Raw genomic sequence first — 18317 nt, 5'->3', positions numbered from 1 at the left:
TTTACATAAAAAGTTTACAATAATATGATCAAAACTCCTGCTTTTTGAAATGAAAACCTTATTTAAAATCTCAGAATTTCCTAGAAAACTTCATTTCATACCTATTTTTCCAAATTTATTAGCAAAATATCCATATTTCTATATTAAAGTAATTATCTTAATATAGTAAGTTCTGTAAAAAATTAGAACAGATACAACAGAATCATTTCATGGCTCTTACCTGTAAGTTAACCAACGTTCCAAATCGACTAAAATGCTCATTAAGTTTGCTGATATTATTTAATTCTGGAGGAACTTTTCTTAGTTCAAGTTTGGTATTTTCATTTCCAAACTGAACCTTCTTCTGGAAGCCTGGGCTATTTGTTCTATTAAAATTTGGTCTGCAACAAAAATCAGATTAACAAATATATTAAAAAATCATGATCCCTATCAATTACAAAGGAATAAAGTTTTATATACAAAACAAATGTCCTGTTAAGTTCCATTTATCCCCTCAAACTAGGAAATTACTGGTTGATAAAAAGAAGCTTAAATTTTCTTCCATTCAAACAATGAAGTTTCCAAATCAGTAGGGGTAACTTGATTTATGGAAGCCAACAGAGAAAAAGAGGTTCTTCCATATCATTTGTTACTTTCTACTTCTTATCCACCCTGCTTTAATTCTCAGCAATCAATTCTCCTATTCAATAACCCTTGTTGCATTTTGGCAAAAGCTAGCTTACTGAAGTGTATCCTATTTTAAACTTTGATGAAAAGCAAAGAATGACTGTCACAACTGCTCTCCAGCTTAAAAAATACATCTATTATAGAACTATAGACCATACACTTAACATTTTAAAAAATGACAAAGCTGTGGCCCCAGAGAAGTTGCAGTGCTTGCCTAACATGACAGAATTAAAGGCAGAGCCAGAACTAGTCCCTATTCATTATTAAATAGATGTTTAAGCTTTATAGTTGTGAGTCTAGTCTCTCCTCAAACACTCAAATTTATAAGTGAATCATCACATACACCAATATTCTGATTTCTTACCCCTTCCTTTCTCTGAAGCCCTTGACAACTTCAGTGGCTAAGAAGCAGTCCCCTTCCTCCTCAAAAAAACACCCTTTCTAGATCTTAACAGAAACTGCCCACATGGGAAAGCCTTTTCCCAGACTCCACCCACACTTCCTTGTCCTGATGATAGGCTCACAACTATCCTTTATTTCTAATATTCAACCACATTTATAAGAAAGGATTTTGGCGGGGAGTGGGAAGAAGGAAGAGAGGATAAATTGTGCCTTAAACCACCACACTGCTCCGATAAGAAAATGCCTTCCAAGTACCAGAAAACTAACATAAAATTTTTAGAAAACCACTTACAGTCTAGCTGGAGAATTCCTACAGAACTGAATTAATGTAAATTTTTTTCTCTTTGTGAAGGAAAATATTGTACTGTTTATAATACTTCAACAATCCTAAATACCAGTGTAAAATAAAATCTTTCAATTTTCTCTGCCAGCTTACTTATCAAACCAAGTCTTCTTTGGAGGAACTCCAGGCTCCCCAGAACCAATGGTTCTTTTCCTTGATTCTGAATCCACTACTATCCTCATACTGCTTTTATTAGGAGGCTTTTCTGTTTGAAAACAAAACAATAAAACAAAAGAAAGCATAGATTAATATTTTCTGTGCATCATGGCTACTTTCTAAAATCTGTACTGAAAACAAAGTTTTGACTTTTTGTCCAAATATATATTTTTATAGAAACAGAAATAAACGTGCCATCAAACACAGTAATATAAGGAATTTAAATCTATTTCAATTTAAAGCAACATTCTTTCATTTCACATCTAGAGAAACTGTGAAGAAGAATCAATAATTCTCACATGCCAAATTAAAATATGATTCTGTGGGCTACTTCTTTAGGGGTAGGGCCCATGCAAATGTTCCCATCTGCCATCACTCATACAAATAAATAAATATAAAAATAAATAACAAATCATCTTGAGGTTATATCAAGTTTATAATTTTCTCTAAACTATTTACTTCTGTCCTTTTTAGCAGATATGTCAAACCTGCCACAGGCAAGTTTTGAAATCAAATGCACAACCTAAACTTTTCAAAATTTAACACTTGAGAATGTGTAAGTTAGTAGAGTTGCAACTGAAGTGAGCTGCTTAAACATCAACATATTAACGTAAGGAACGCATATTAACATAACAAAAGCATACCTGAGTTATAAAAGGAAAACAGGACTGACACAAAAATGGATGTCAGTGGAAATGCAGTGCAAAATACCTGTAAATACCTGCTATTTTCAACATTTTACATTTACCTAAATGGACTACAATGAACACAGTACATTTAACCTGTTTTTCCCAAATGACACCAAAGTTTACAACATTCAAACCTTAATCCACATGGAAAAAAAAGAATTTAAAAATTTTTTTAAAGATGGATAAATTGTATAAAATCCCATCTTTACATATTTCTAAACACATAACTAACCAAAAGAACTTAGGATCTGTTTCAGTACAATCTCTCTTATGGCTCCAATTATGAACTCCATACAGGATCCCAAATCTCTCTGTCACACATGAACTCTGCTGATACACGGGCACATACACACTTCCAAAAGTAAATTTATCTTCCTACAGAATCTGTTCTTTCTCTCAATGAACGATATGAACATCTGCCCAATAATCCAAGACAGAAACTGGCGACCTTAAGTGCATCCTCTCCAATTACCCCATACTATGCTCCCACAATCCAATAAATTACTAAACGTTAATTCTTTCCATTAAACTTAAATCTATTCACTTTCCACTGCTACCACCCATGTCTAGCTACTTTCATGCCTTTTCTAAAATTCTTTAAATGCCTTTAGTTGGTCTCTTATCTCCCTCTTCATCCCTTCTTCCCTCTGCTTGAGTTACAAAGTTCTTTCAATTTCTCAAATACATCATACATTGTATGCGCTTTAGTCCTTTCTCTAGCTAACTCTGACTTATCCTACATCTCCATAGCAGAACTGTGGAAGCAAACATTCAGTTTCTTGTATTAGTGAAATATACAGTGCAAGTTGTATCTTCTTTGCCCAGTATCTTCATAGAACCTATTCTGAAGGATTTTGGCCTTACTCTACCTACACAGCCTCCGAAGCCCAGTTCACTGCTCTTCTTAGGTAGTCTCTGAGCTACCTAACATCCTTTAAAAAAAAAAAAAAAAAAAAATTCTTTGCCTGAAAGTTCACTAAGAGAGGCAATAATGGTGTGTTTTTCCCCAGTAGCTGTGATGGTTTTGCTCCAACTTATCTGTATTCACTCATTCAGACTGTCTCTCATTGTTATTTATTTAAAAGACAAGATGTTAAAAATGCAGAAGTGAGCTCCTCTTTTACAATTAGCAAATATGTCTAATGCTTTCCCCCCAATATACTTTTAATACAATGATGCTCTGCTTAAAATTTTCAGTGTTGGCTTCTGTTGACTGCAAAATCTTTTCTCCTACCTATACCCAATCATGGGAACTTGATTTATCAAGTTCTCCACCTCCTAAGAAATCTGGAAAGAACAATTATCAGGACCCCTGAGTCACTTTTACATTTGTGATTAATTCATGACATCAAAGGACCTAAAACTTTTTCCAATTGATTAATAATAATAATTTTCCTTCAAGATTTAAAATATTAAGCATAAAAATACAATTGCTACATAACAGTCTATGACAACTTTAAATTAAGGCCATCTAGAAGGCTACTAGATGTGTAACATTATATAATAGCAAAACTATTAATGATCACGAGTGTAACCATTATAAAATCATGCTTGTGAGACTTTTCCTTTAAGAATCTGTCAAAATCCAGGGCAGTAAATTTCAAACCCAAATGGGGAATAGATGAGAACATATTGGGGTGGGGATGAGGGGGCTGAAAAAGATAAAGAAAATACAGGAAATCCTCAATTTGAATGGATTGCAAAATCAGTTGTTTGGTACATAAAAACAATGTAATTAATGCTATTAATGGAGAATAGATTCCTAATCCAGCTTACAAAAATAGTCCATGATTTATCTAAAGAACAGTACTAAAATAATCACTATGTTCAACAATCTTTCTGTGAGAACCGCATTCAAACTTGTTAATAGGTATGCTGGACATTTATCTCTCAATAAGGCCTGTTACTGCAACTTGTAATTACAGGCATGTGGAGTTAAAATTACCATAACTCCAAGGTTTAAAGGCTAAGATTTATATGTAAGGTTTTGACCACTCTTCCTTCCCTCTATCACAGCCAGAAATAGGCCTGGCATTGGAATGGGTCTAACAAATACTGATCTTTAGTGGCATATAGTGATGCTACTCCAGAGCATCAGGTAAGAGATGATGAAGTGGAATCCCCAGTAAGTGTAATAAGTATTGGTATAATGTAAAGGGAATAAATACTGAGTAGTGAGCCAAAGAAGGAAGAGGGGTAGGGGTGGGGACAGTTCCCCATGATTTAGGAGGGGAAAATTTGGAGTGATAGATAAACACCATGAACAGCCAAAATCTCAAGTCACTACTTTTTTTTTCAATTATAAGCAATCTGCATATACCTTATATAGAAACTGTTAAAAAACTTTTCTTCTGATGATGTTGTTAATGATAATTATTGGAATGACTCAAAGAAGAATTAAAAAGAGTAAAGGTCCAAATTAAATGCTGTCCTATGATTCTGAAAAAGATATAAATTTGAATTTAAAATTTTCCTCATACATCCATCACAAAGAGTTCCTTGAACATTCAAGACAGATGCTCAGAGTTTCTAACAGAATATCTAACAGAGTATCTAAGGAACAAATTGTCAGTAATGACAAATTCACTAAACCACATTATGCACTAACTTCTATTATTTAAGTTGGAATTTTATTCATGATTGATGAGCCAAGATTTTTTTCTAACTAGGAAAAACATGAAGGAAAGATAAGAAAGAATGTGTGATTTGAAAGTTAGTTGAGGTGGCTGGGAGAAAAGACATTAGGTCACACAATATTTTCTATTATGTCTAACAATCTCTTGATCCCCAATATCAAATGTTATCTGTGGCAATGCTATATTATTCAATTTAATGTGAACTCTCTTCCTCCTCTGACCTTTCCCTATCACGCTGCACCTTTGGTAATAGCATTTATGCTGCCCTGGCTTATGACTGTGTTGGTCTTCTTCCTTTTACAAATTTTATTAAAAAGCCTGTCTTCTCTCTTAAGAAAATTTCAAAACGTAATGAGATACCTCCTAAAAAAGTATTCCTTTTGCTTTAGCAATATTATAAGCAAACCTATAACCAACTCTAACATGTCAAAAGAAAACAAAAATAAAATATGTAAAAAGCATATGTTTATACAGCTGATTTTATTATACAAACTAGGAAAGAATCTATCTTGAGAAATTATAAAGTATTACACTCAATCAAGAATTTAGACAAACTAATTAAGACTAAGAAACATAAAATACCAACAAAACTACCTGAGAAAATATGTACCATTGGGAAAGTGCCTTCCCACTGGATATTAGAAAAAGCTGTCACCAATACCACAAATAGGGAACTGTGGGGAGCCGCTTTCCGGGTTAGGGCCTGGTGGACACGCTGCGACCTGCTCTAGAGTAGCCCCCGCCCATCGTTTGAGCCAAGATGGCGCCTGTATCCTGCTTCCGCATATGACGCATGAGGCAGCGGTTGCTGCTAGCCTATTGTACACGCTTACGTAGTGCCAGCACATTGGCTGTAACTATTGTATATAAGAAATTGCCCGGGCTAGCCTCGGGGAGACAGCCCACAGGGAGCCGTGCCTGACGGCCGCATAGAGGTTGTTCTCCCACGGGGCATAGGGCCTCGTGTGGAATATGTAACAGAGAAAGTTTTCTTCCTGACTCCAGTAAAGGGCTTGCATTCACTGCCGTTGTGTGCCTCAAGTGTCAGTTTGTCTGTGTCTCTCCCTCTTTCCCTCTGTTCTCCTTGCCGGCCGAGGACAGGACGCGTGGGACCGAGCGAGAAGGCGCCGGACAGGGAACCACACATTACCTTTTTCTCAAGGGAGACACCAAAGGATTCAGGGAATAAAAATAATCACAATTCCTTACTCAAGCCCAATAAATGCAAGACTGACTGTTCTTTATTTTATCAAGTGTTCTTTTATTTATCAAGTGTTTTGCCACGCCTGATATTAGGAAAGCTATAAGAAAAGATTAATCACAGTACCTCTTGGTGGCAAATCCATATCCCCTGATGTAAGTCCTATCAAGTTAGGCCTTTGTGCATGCACCCTGTGTCTATACATAGGTCTGGAAGTGTTTGTTATGCTTGGAGCTTCAGGATTGTAGCCATCTGTGTCATATGTATCTGGTAATACAAAAACTGTAATTAAAAAACAATTATAAAACTCCACTTGGTAATAACAGAAAAACTATGCAACATATTACTAATATATAATATACAACTAACAATTTTATATATATCCTAAAGAGAGAAGTTTCATAAATATAAAAAATGTTATTTTAAGGAGAAAATAGAACTTAGCTCCTTAAAAAATCACAGCTGATGGCTTACATTTAATGTATACTCACCAAGTCTACACTGCATTCTATATAATTTTACTGGGCAACATAGTCCAGACAGAGCAATTCACTCTCTGGACATTTTATATTTTCTCATCTAAAATTCTGCTAGAAAACTATAACCTTATGAATACAGAAAGGGTCAAAACTGCACCTGCAGTAAAAAGAGAGGGTGGAGCAGGAGGAGGCTGGTGATGAATGCCAGTTGTTACTACAGTAGGAACAGAACTAGTTGCAGAGTTTGGGGGAGCATCCATGCCAGATGGCTGCAAAGGAGGAAGTGGAGGGGGTGGTCCTGTCAAAACCAAAGAATAAGAAATATCATCTGAAAGCAAACAAATAAAATAAGTTATTGTATATCCAAACATGGTATTTCCAATTATCATATATATAAACACCAACTCTTACAATTAATCTAGCTTTCTCAAACAAACTATCCTTATAATATATATAATATAATATATGCCTTAAGCTATAAAGGACTACAGACAGCTGGGGTTTGTTAGGGACGTATATAATTCGAGTCCACTCCAAACCATTTTAAGTGACTGGCGTAACGTGCAAAGTCGACATATTCCAAATCAGAGTAACTGGCTCTTAGTTTCTAGCTGATATCTATAAGGATTAGTTTAGATCCCTTTAACAAAAAGCCAAACATCAAACTCATTATCTATATAAAAAGACTATGAATGCATAGAACATAAACAAACATATTTACTTACCTGTGACAGGTGGGAGACTGGGTGGTAATGGACCTGGAGGTGGCACTGGGGGTCTAAGATTCACAGGTGGGGGTGTAAGAATTGGTGGAGGTGGAGGAAGTCCAGGAGGTGGTGGTCCTTCAACAACAGGAGGCTGTGCTGGGAAAGGCAGCATACCAGGAAGATTCACATCTTCTACAACTACTGGGTCACTTCCATGATCAAAAGGGCACATGTCTCCTCTCATACAGAAACCCTTTTCTGTGAGGAAAAATAATTAGAAAAAAATGTAAAAGGCACTGAACATATAAGTTTCCTCTGTAATTAACAAAAATAAGATATTTTAAAATGTGAGCATTTTTAATAATAGGCAAGTATAATTACCCATTTCACAAGACCTATGTGCTAATTCCACTATTAACACTTGATAATATATCTATGTACACACTATAAAGAATTTATCTAGCTAGAAAGATTCAGAATTTATTCTTTTTATCATTAGAAACATTATACTTCATGTAAATTGCTCACATAAAACCAAGAATATTCATACAAATATGGCTTTAATATTATTTCCAAAATGTTTACAGTAAATCCTTAAAGTCTTCTATTAGATTCTTTTATAAAATTCTTACATAGGCAATATTCACATTTCTAGTTCCGACCTACATCCCAATAACCATTTTACATGGAACGACCATTCATCTCTACTTTCCAAGAACCAGTGGATTCTGGCAAGAATGTTTCAGTAAGAGACTCTCTTGATAAATAACCTCAGTAGATAATTTATTTCTTGCTTGGAAAACTCCAATAATACCTTAAGAGACATGCAAATAAACACTATCTTGATATTCAATTGTGGTTCATGAAGTGCTTAAGAGTAATTTTCCACTATTGCCCATATCAGAGGAAGTCTGATATTAAATATTAATTAAATATTTCATGAAGCAATTGAAAGACTCACCATCATAGTCTCTACATCGTTTCTTTGGCATTGGTGGTCTTGCATAAGAGTTATGGTCCACCTGGTCTTCGTGAAATTCAGACCAACTTTCGGTAGTGTTATTACCATGATGAGTAGGTGCAATTACTGTAATAGTACTGCTCAATGTAGGTACAGGATAGTGGCCAGATGAAATGTTAGGAACTGAAGAGACGGGAGTATAATTATTTTCTAATGGATCTGTTCTATCCAGGTCATATTTGGGCTTTACCAGGTCCCTTTCTGCAACAAAATAGAAATGATTTATAAAATGACACCCTATTTATAAAAACCAAGCCCCAGTTCTAAGTGACAGTGATGTTTTGTTAAACATGGACAAACTGCTTACATTTTGCACAATCCTGTTCGTTAACAAACTAGTCAATTAGTCCTTAATGGTCCAAGGTAAGCTATTTCTACTCAATATGATCTAAACTATAAAAACAAGCGTAACGTTGCTGCACTTAATGAGCTTTTTCTTTTGAGCTCTGTTTATAGAAAAAAAGATTTTTTTACTTTCTTCATTACAACCTTAATATGCAAAATTATTTCAACCCACAAAATAAAACATGAAGTTTTTAAAAGTAGTTATTTTTCCTGAGATGAACATTGAGTTGCCATACATCTAAAGATCCTAGTAGGACTTTTTACATTGACCACTACTTGGTGAAGATGAAAATGGACAAAGAGGAAAAACAAAATAATTCACATTAAATATGAACAAAGAAACTAACTAGGTTTTAATCGGTCCTAAGAAAGGAGATGGCATTAAGGAGATCAGTCAAATGAAGCAAAGTGCAGAGTGGCCTACTATGCTTGTGGAAGGGGAAGCCCTCTAAGAAAAGAGTAACCAAGAAGTACAGAGCTTATACTTTGGCTTTATTAAAAGCCAAAAACAGTATTTCCTAAAAACTGAAGGTGAATGTACAAGAAAAGTTGCAAATGTAATATATACCTAAGCTTGAGAAACGGCATTTTACTCACAGGTGTTTTAGTTGTTTTACTCCCTGTAACATCTTTCACTAATACATTGTGGAAGAAAAATCATACATGTTGGAAAAAACACTTTCTTGTGAACAAACAGATCTTAATTTTTTTCATTTTTTTAAAGTTTGGAAGTATGTGATACACAATAAAGTGTACATACTTAAGATGTACAATTTAATGAGTTCTGACCTATATATAAACATGATACCTTCACTGCAATCAAAATAATGAGCCCACTCATCACCCACCAAAGTTTCCTTATGACCCTTTTGTAATCCATCCCTAGGCAACCACTGATTTGCTTTCTGTTACCATATATTAGTTTGCACTTTCTAAATTTTGATACACGTATATATTCTATTTTGTCTGGCTTCTTTCACTTGGCATAATTATTTTGAGATTCATCCATGTTGTTTCTTGTATGAGTAGTCCGTTACTTATTACTGCTGAGTAATATTCCGTTGTATGAATACATCACAATCTGTTTGTCCATGCACCTGTTGATGGACAATTGGGTTGTTTCTAGTTTTGGGCTGTTAAAAATAAAGCCACAGTAAACAAATAAAAATAGAATAAATAAAAATAAAACAGACTTGTACAAGTCTTTAGTAGACATATGCTTTCATTTTTCTTGGGTAAATACTAGGAGTTGAGTGGCTGGGTCATCAGGAAGATGTATGTTTAATGTTTTAAAATGTCGATAAACTCAGCAAGTTCATCTCCATCCTAAGCAATACTTGCTATGTTTAGTATCTTTAGTTTAGCCATTCTGTGGGTGTGTAGTAGTAACTAAATGTGATTTTAATGTGAATGAAACAAAAATTTTTAAAGAAATTTTAAAAAGCATTCACTTAGACCACAAAATGCACCAAAAGAGAAAAAAATTAAAGAGTAATGAAATTAAAACACAAAAATGAAATAAAAACTTAAAATGAAGTTTTTCACCAAAAAAAGAATGCCAACAAAGTACATATTTATATGAATTATTTACCTCTGCTCCGTGTTCTGCTTCTGCTTCTAGTCCTGCTCCTATCCCTATCCCTGTCACGCAGTCTCTCTTTACTCCAACTTCGACTCCGACTCCTGCTGTAACTACGACTCCGTCCTCGTCTTCTATTGTACCGGTCTCTGTATGAATCTCTTCGAGGAGGGTTTCGATCATAATCTCTTTTGCGAGAACGATCATCTTTTTTCCTCTCATCACGACTTCTAAAGAAATATATGAACAATTTTATGGAAATAATTTTTAAATGGATAAAGAGAATATTCTAATTAAATGCAAAAGTCACAATTCTCGTAACATTATAATTCTTCATTCCACTATCAGAAAAATAAATATTGAAAGATTCAAACAAATGAAAAACACTAAGTATGCTCTGTTTAAGCGCTCTAAGACATACACTAAGACACACACTCTATGTATGTATGTCTTACATACACACAGGACATAATGTCTTATACATTTAGTCTCATACACATAGGCACATATGACATGCATTCTATTCTAAATGCTTTTGAAGCCTTCAAGGGAAAAATAATTTATTCACATTTAAGAGAAACTTCAAGCAAGAAAAAGTCTTCATATTAAGATGCCATTAGAACTTGAAGGTAGAAATAAAAATAATAAAAACCAGTATTTATCAAGTGTTTTCTATATACCAAGTACTGTTCTAAATTTCATTTCAATGACCTATAAATTTTACCTAGATTTTCTTGGTAGAAAAGGAACTTTCCTATACCAATAAGAGAGGAGAAGTTACTTTTCTCTCTAAAATGTAAAAAACATTTTAAGTCTAAATATTCATCTAAAAGATAACCAAAGCCTAAACTCTGAGAATGGCTCAATGAACCAATCACCTATTTTCTCTGTATCGGGAACTTGACTGGGGAGGGCTGTGATTTATTCTTCTAGAAAACTTCTTTTCTCGCTCTTCCTCCTTTGTGATCTGAAGTACAAAGAAAAATGTGAAAAAGTTTAGCAAGTTATTCCTTGCCATGGTGCTATTTTAATGGCTTAAGTAATATTAAAATACATGAGCTAAATTGTCTCCTTTGCGTAAAAGAATTTAAACAAAAAAATTTTTCTACAAAGTACAATCATTTTATTTAGCCACAAAAGCAGGCCTCTTGAAAGTTAAAGTAAATGGTAAAGAAACTCATAAACGTTTATTCTAGATAATGGTGGTGAGAAAACATCTTAAGCAAGTATCCCCATTTTAACATAATTAGTGGAAGGCCATTTTTATTCCTTCTTTCAAAAGTCCAACGTAACATTGGACTTTTGGTTTCATGGATTTGGCCTGGTGCAAAACACATCAGGTAATGTAGAACAAATGAGAACTTGGTCTTAAAAACCAGATCATTAAAAAAAAAAATCCTCTTTCCTCCAAGGTCCTCCATTCATATTATATAATTTCAAGGCATCAACCCTGTAAATTCCCTTGATCAGAACTACTTTCTCTAGGCCAGCACTTCCCAGACTGTAATGTCCACAACAGTACTGGTTCCATACATTAAAGGGTGTCACTAGAAAAAACAGGATTCAAAAGTTAAACACATACAGGAAATACTGAACATGTGGCTTCTGTACATATGATAGGACTCAATATTTTGATTGGACATTCTGATGCAGGTAGTCTACTGATAGGGTAAACATGTCCTAGTTTTCCCCAGTTTTTTCAGCGTCCCTTTTTGGTTAGAGCCTCTCTCATTTTACAAAGTGTCCCACTTGGAATGATAAATTACATGGAAATCCTATCAACAGGCCAAACTATAAGAAAAACCACTTCAAAATCTAATAGTTTGCCTTTTTTTATTTAAGGACTTTTGTTCTCCTCTTTCCAACCATACTTCTACCCTCCCCTGAAGAAAACTGGTAGAAATATAACCCTCCTGATGCACTTCTTCCCTTCTATTTGCCTCAATGTACTCTTTTTTTTAATGCCTTTTTGTTGTGAACTTTAACATATACACATAACAGTGGTAATTTTCAAAGAACGATTTAACAAGCAGTTAGAAAGCAAGTTTCAAAGAATATTACGGGTCACAGGTCCACAACGTCAGCTATTTCCATCACTCAATGTACTCGTGAGAGTAATTTATATTGACAGATCATCATATTCCACAGAACAGGCCCATCTGGGAACTTTCACTATACCCACAACATTTAAAACCCAGGCTGCCATCTGGCATTTTAATAGTTCAGAAAGATCAAGGAGAAATATCTTCTACAACTGGTTCAGAAAACTATGGTCCAAGTATTATTGTATCGATAGATGAAAAGACTAAAATTTCACCACTAACTTATTTTAGAAGAAGACTGCGTCTCAAACCAAGGGCACATAATTTACTAGAGATATTTTTAGAATTAAAATGTAATTTATTTATATATTTTCTGTATGATTTTTCTGTAAATTTACAACTTCTATAATTATATATATGATTTATTTTGCAAAAATGTGGAACCAACCCAAATACCCATCAGTGGGAAAATACTTAAATTATTGTATAGCTCTATGTGACATAAACAGTTGCCAACACAATATCCACTCTCCCCATCTTCCACTCTAACAGATCCCCTCTACTACTGGGTATGAAATATGTATAGTTATAAAACTACACTTCTGGTCTTCTCTTGCAGACAGAAGCGACCAGTGAGAAGTAAACAGAGGCAGCATATGGGGCTCCCAGGAAAATTCTTTCAAGGTGGCTAACTCAGTTGGGATGCACACACACCCTTTGTCCTTGCTCCTTCTTCCTTCCTGCTGCCACTCCACTCATCCTGTCTGCATTCCAGGCAGCCGCACACTAAGGATGGCAGAGCAGAAAATTACAAGGAGTTCCAGGTCCTTTAAGACCTGGAACCATCATACTACCCCTAGATTGTCTACTGAGAACTCCTTTACATATCACAGAAAAATAGACCTTTTGTGTTTCTTCTATTAATTATATAAATTGAATCTAATCCAGATACACTACACAGTACCATATTATGAGCTGTTTAAAAAGAATGTAAGCAGTGAAATATAAAATATATAAATATGTATTTAATATAAATATTTTAAAAATTTAAAGATATATTTTTAACTAAAAACCATACAGTATGATAATAGTATTGGGGGGGAAAATATTCTTAAGTGTAGGAAAAACTTGGAGTAACATATGTGAAATTAATCATATAGGATGTCCTTTTTCTATAGGCATATCTATGAATAAATACATATACATGTGTGTAAATAAATTCAGATACAGAGAGATAAAAATATATTTGATAATTATTGTATAATATTACGTCTGTATCATTGCAACATAAACATGTATTACTCATATCATCTGGGGAAAACATACAGAGTATGAGAGGAAAAAACACAGGTTACAACCTCAGTTCCCACAGCACAGCAATCTCTCAACAATGATTAACAGCTACCATTTACTTAGAACCTACCAGATGTTTCATATACATTATTTAACTTATTCCTCACAACAATCTTGCAATGTTTCCATTTCACAGTTGAGTAAACTGAGGCTTAGAAAAGTAATGTTCTCAAGATTATAAAGCATGGAACAGCAGAGTCAAAATTTTAACAATGATTCATCTGACCCTAAAGCTTGGATTAATTGCCAAGAATTATTTTTGCTGGAATTACAAGTTTTAAAAACCAAATTGATGCTATCCGAATCATATGACTATTTAGCAAGAGTGAATAGAGAAGCTTATATAATACAGATAAAAATTTCAAAAGCTCTTAAAGTATAAAGTCATTTCCATTGCCCTGTAAAAGCCCTTTTACTTGACTATCTTAAAAACAGTCACCAAGTAAATGGATGCAGCACAGAAGCAAACAGTTCTGCCAGTCTAATTACTTTTATAGAATATTGATAATAAGAATCCATAGCTATTAAATCCTGTGCAGAAAAGCTTAAACAGCAGGCCTTAGACTACTATCTTTAGAAAGGGCTGCTGGCAAGGCTGGCCCTTGGCTGGCATCTGGGAACCTGGATTTTGGAAGGGTTTCCACCATTCCCTAATAAAAGTGGCTCACTGTACCTGAATTGTTTTTGTAAACAATATGGTTTATGCTGAATACCTGCTTTTCTTCTGGGAGTCTGAAACTTGGGTATATCCTAGGCAGAGGCTACTTTATGTGACCAGACTCCAATAAAAACTCAGGGCACTGAATCTCTAATGGTAGACATTTCACACGTGTTGCCACAATTCATCGCTGGGGGAATTAAGAGTGTCCTGATGACTCCACTGGGAGAAGACTCTTGAAAGCTTGCACTTGTTTTTCCCCAGACTTCATCCATGTGCCTTTTACATTGGCTGATTTTGCTTTGCATCCTTTCACTGTAATAAATACAGCCATGAGTATAACTATATACTATGAGTCCTCCCAATGAATCATCAAACTTGGACGGGGTGGGGAGGTCTTCGGGACTGCCAACACAGATCCAGGAAATAAAACAGTTTAATTATTCCTGATATGTATTTAAAGAACATGTAAAATGTAACACAAATCCTTACCTCTTCTTTTTTAATATCTTTTTCTTGGTGTTGAAAAAATTCTACCTTCAGGCTTCCCGATGATGGCTGTTCTGGAGGAGGTAGATAACTCTTTGTATTCACAGCATCAAAAAGTTTTTCCACAAATATCTGTGTCTCTAAAAATAAAACCAAAATGCTATAGATTAAAATATATTACTTCTCCACCTCCATACATCAGACCTCTAATTGGATAAAATATACCTTGATTTTTAGAAATCTAGAAATTGTATTAAGCCCAATAGCTTCCCAACCAGTGTACCACAGCACAAGTCTCATAGTAACACTGATGCATTCAACTTTCAGGACGGTGGGTGCTGGAATGGCCAGAGCCCATGGGCCAGTCACCCAGAACCAATGGGCCAGTCACTTTCAGCCACGACTAGTCTTTCCCATACCACTCACCCACTGTGCCCCACACAAATATTATCATTCTCTAGTCGTAAGCAAAGTGAAAAAAGTTGAGAAGTAATGTGTAAATACAACATTCAAAGTAGCTTACTAGGCAGTACTATCTTTAAATAAAGAGGCATTCAGTCATTGTCTTAATCTTTTTAACTATGTAAGGAAAACTGTCAGCATGCTTTAGGCATGAGCGGAAGAATTTTAATGGAGCAGATGGCTTCCATTTTAAGTGAACTATGGATATAATCAGTAATAATATTGTTTGTTTAACTCTATTACAATTAGATCTTGTCTTTTACTGGGTTCCTTTAGTACCCTATGGATAATCTTATTTTAAAATAATTTTTTATAATAAAGTAATATTTGTAAATCAAAGATCTTACCTTTCTGAAGAAATACATCTAGCTGATCAATACACAATGCCTTTAACTCTTTTTCACTTTTGTCTTTCTTTACTAAAGCCAGAACATATTTTGCTAGGGCTGATGGATCTGCATCACAGCTGAAGAAAAAAGCAATGTTGAAGAAAATTTAGCCATTAAAAAACTACACATTTTACAGATTCCAGTCAAACTAATGTAGTAGACATGATAGTTAAATGAGTTACTGTATGTAAAAAAGCACCTGGCTTATGGAAGGCACTCAAGAAATTGAAGTTTTTCCCTTTTATATTAATACACTTTACATGATACATGTACTCATCATTCAGCATCCTTTCAAATAATATGTATACACTATTTATACATTTAAAAAATAAATAGGCTTTATTATTAAAAAGAAGTCAAAACAAAGTATGAACAATACCAAAGCATCATAAACTAATATAATTAGTATGGTTCTAATAAAATACCAAAAGGCTTTCCCCCATCAGAGCTAGACAAATAATAGGCAGAAAACCTGAGAGAGCATTATAGAGAAATTTGGAGACAGAATACACAATATATTAAATAAACAGCAGAAAAGATAACCTACAAATAGACTCAAACAAATATAGGAATTTAGATTTTATAAAAGTGGCATCCAAATCAATAAGGAAGAGATTATCTATGCAATAAATCGTACTAAGACAACTTGGAGATATCTTTTATAAAACTAATTTGGATCCCTAATTCTTCCATATACCACAATTAAATACAAAAATGTAACAACATGAAACCATTAAATTATTAGAAGAAAACATGAAAGTTATTTCATTAACTCTGGAATAATAAAGTTATGAAGTAAAATACACATGAAAATGAATAATTATATAAAAATCAAAAACAAAATGAGAAAAAGACAAATGAGAAACTAGATCAAGTAATTTAATTTATGGCAAAAGGCAAATCACTCTAACATACAGTTTCTATTAATCAATAAGACCTACACCACAAGAGAAAAAAGGACAAAGGATATAAAGATACGTTACAGAAAAAGAAATAAAAATTGCTTTTAAACAGAGTAAAATTACAACCTCATTCATAAGAGAAATGCAAATTTACCCTACACTACATACCATTTTTTAGCTATCAGGTTGGTAAAATCCAAATATATGAAAATATATTCTGGAAGCAAAGCTATACAGAAAAACAGGCAGTTTTCATATACTGTTGCTGGTGTACAATGAACTATTGGTCCCTAGAGAGAGTATTTTGGCAGTATCTATCAAGATCAGGAATACTTACCTATACCTTTTAACCCAATAAGTCTACTTCTAGGAATCTATCCTACAGACATATGTACACGTTCAAAATGACACGATGTAAGTTATTCACTGTCACACTAATTATAAATTAAAAAATGAGCAAAGATCCATTGACAGAGGACTGGAAAAACAAATTATACTAAACACACAAGGAAATGGCACACAGCAAAAGCACATAAAAAAAGAATGAGGAAGTTTTCTTATCTTGGAGAAATTTTCAATAAATATTCAATATATAAAGCTTTAAAAACAAGGTAGAGAAAAAGTTTGCATAGTTTTTAAGTGAGCTAAAAATTTTATTAATTATAGATCATTTTACAAGATCTAAGTTAAATAACAACAAAACAATAGCAATGGTTACCACTAATATTTACTTAATACCTAGTTTGTGCCATAAAATGGGTGCTTATGTTACAAACCATATTTTGCTCTCATTTTACAAATGAAGAAACTGAGGCTGGGAAAAAGCTAAGCAAATACCAAAGACAACATGGCAAGGAAGTAACAGAATGAAGAGTTAAACCTAAATCTCTTATTCCAAAGACTATGCTCTTAACCATTACAGTACATTAGACTTTTTTTTTTTTCAGATTTTATATTATTGTACTTTATGGACAAAACCATTTGATTTCAAATAAACATTTAACGTAAAAACATTCTTTTAAACTGAGTTTTTCTTTTTTTTACATCTACTCTACCATTCAAATGCTTTATCATCTTACATGATTTCTTCAAAATCTCTTATCGAGGGTACATACAGAAAAGCATTTTTTAAAAAAATAGAAACAAAGGATTTTTTTCAGCTTTTATTATAAGATGACATAAAAAGTTTACTCAACAGAAGTAATTTCATTACTATTTGAGGGAGGGAATCACCACCTTTTTGTGCAAACAATGCTAGCCTTCTTTTAAGCATTAAGAGCATAACTGCTTAAGAAATGACATAAGCAATGACTCAACACCTACAACTCCCCTAAAATAATCTATTTTTTTTCTTTTTACATATGTACACAGATTTAGCAAATTAAAGCCCAAAAGAAATGCTTGAGATCCACTATCCAGAGGCATAACCAGAGTTCACTGTAACTCATCTTTGGAGAGCTTACCACAGATTGTCTTTTACAGTGAGCTGTGCAGATCCAGATCTGCAATTTATTTATTACTATAAACACTAAGCATTTCAGTGATCAATTCCCTATCTACCCAATTACTCTTTTTAAAAACTCTCTACAATGCTGCCACCTCCTTATATCCTCAGTTTCCTACATAGAAACAATTACTTTAGCTTACCTCCTCCTGTAGCCTCCCCTTTCCAGTTGAATTTTCAAAGTCCATTATCTAAGCAGCCTTTAAACAATTCCTCAACCACCTTGGCTCACTTTCCCTATACACTATCGTTCTCTCTTATGAGCATGGCCAACTCCCAACCTAGAATCAACTC

General features: G+C 34.0%; 1 protein-coding gene across 23 annotated transcripts in view; it reads right to left on the bottom strand.

Annotated features, from left to right (window-relative positions):
- The window catches only part of RBM26 (RNA binding motif protein 26), a 92158-nt gene that overhangs the window by 41948 nt on the left and 31893 nt on the right, over nucleotides 1–18317 (bottom strand). For 11 of the 23 annotated variants that reach the window (XM_037799730.1, XM_037799731.1, XM_037799732.1 and 8 more), the window contains exons 2-12: nucleotides 15576–15694; nucleotides 14770–14906; nucleotides 12981–13052; nucleotides 11103–11191; nucleotides 10237–10454; nucleotides 8241–8501; nucleotides 7298–7537; nucleotides 6730–6900; nucleotides 6220–6375; nucleotides 1505–1616; nucleotides 221–380 (exon numbers count right to left, since the gene is read on the bottom strand). In XM_037799730.1, the coding sequence (XP_037655658.1) occupies nucleotides 221–380; nucleotides 1505–1616; nucleotides 6220–6375; nucleotides 6730–6900; nucleotides 7298–7537; nucleotides 8241–8501; nucleotides 10237–10454; nucleotides 11103–11191; nucleotides 12981–13052; nucleotides 14770–14906; nucleotides 15576–15694 (1735 nt within the window). The remainder of the gene's footprint in view (nucleotides 1–220; nucleotides 381–1504; nucleotides 1617–6219; nucleotides 6376–6729; nucleotides 6901–7297; nucleotides 7538–8240; nucleotides 8502–10236; nucleotides 10455–11102; nucleotides 11192–12980; nucleotides 13053–14769; nucleotides 14907–15575; nucleotides 15695–18317) is intronic. The other 12 variants (XM_037799745.1, XM_037799749.1, XM_037799750.1 and 9 more) reach the window with 7 other exon arrangements.

Source organism: Choloepus didactylus, chromosome 12 (assembly GCF_015220235.1).
Source record: "Choloepus didactylus isolate mChoDid1 chromosome 12, mChoDid1.pri, whole genome shotgun sequence".
Classification (NCBI taxonomy): Eukaryota; Metazoa; Chordata; class Mammalia; order Pilosa; family Megalonychidae; genus Choloepus; species Choloepus didactylus.
The sequence above is the reverse complement of the archived record's forward strand: the minus strand, read 5'-3'. Positions and strand labels throughout refer to the sequence as shown.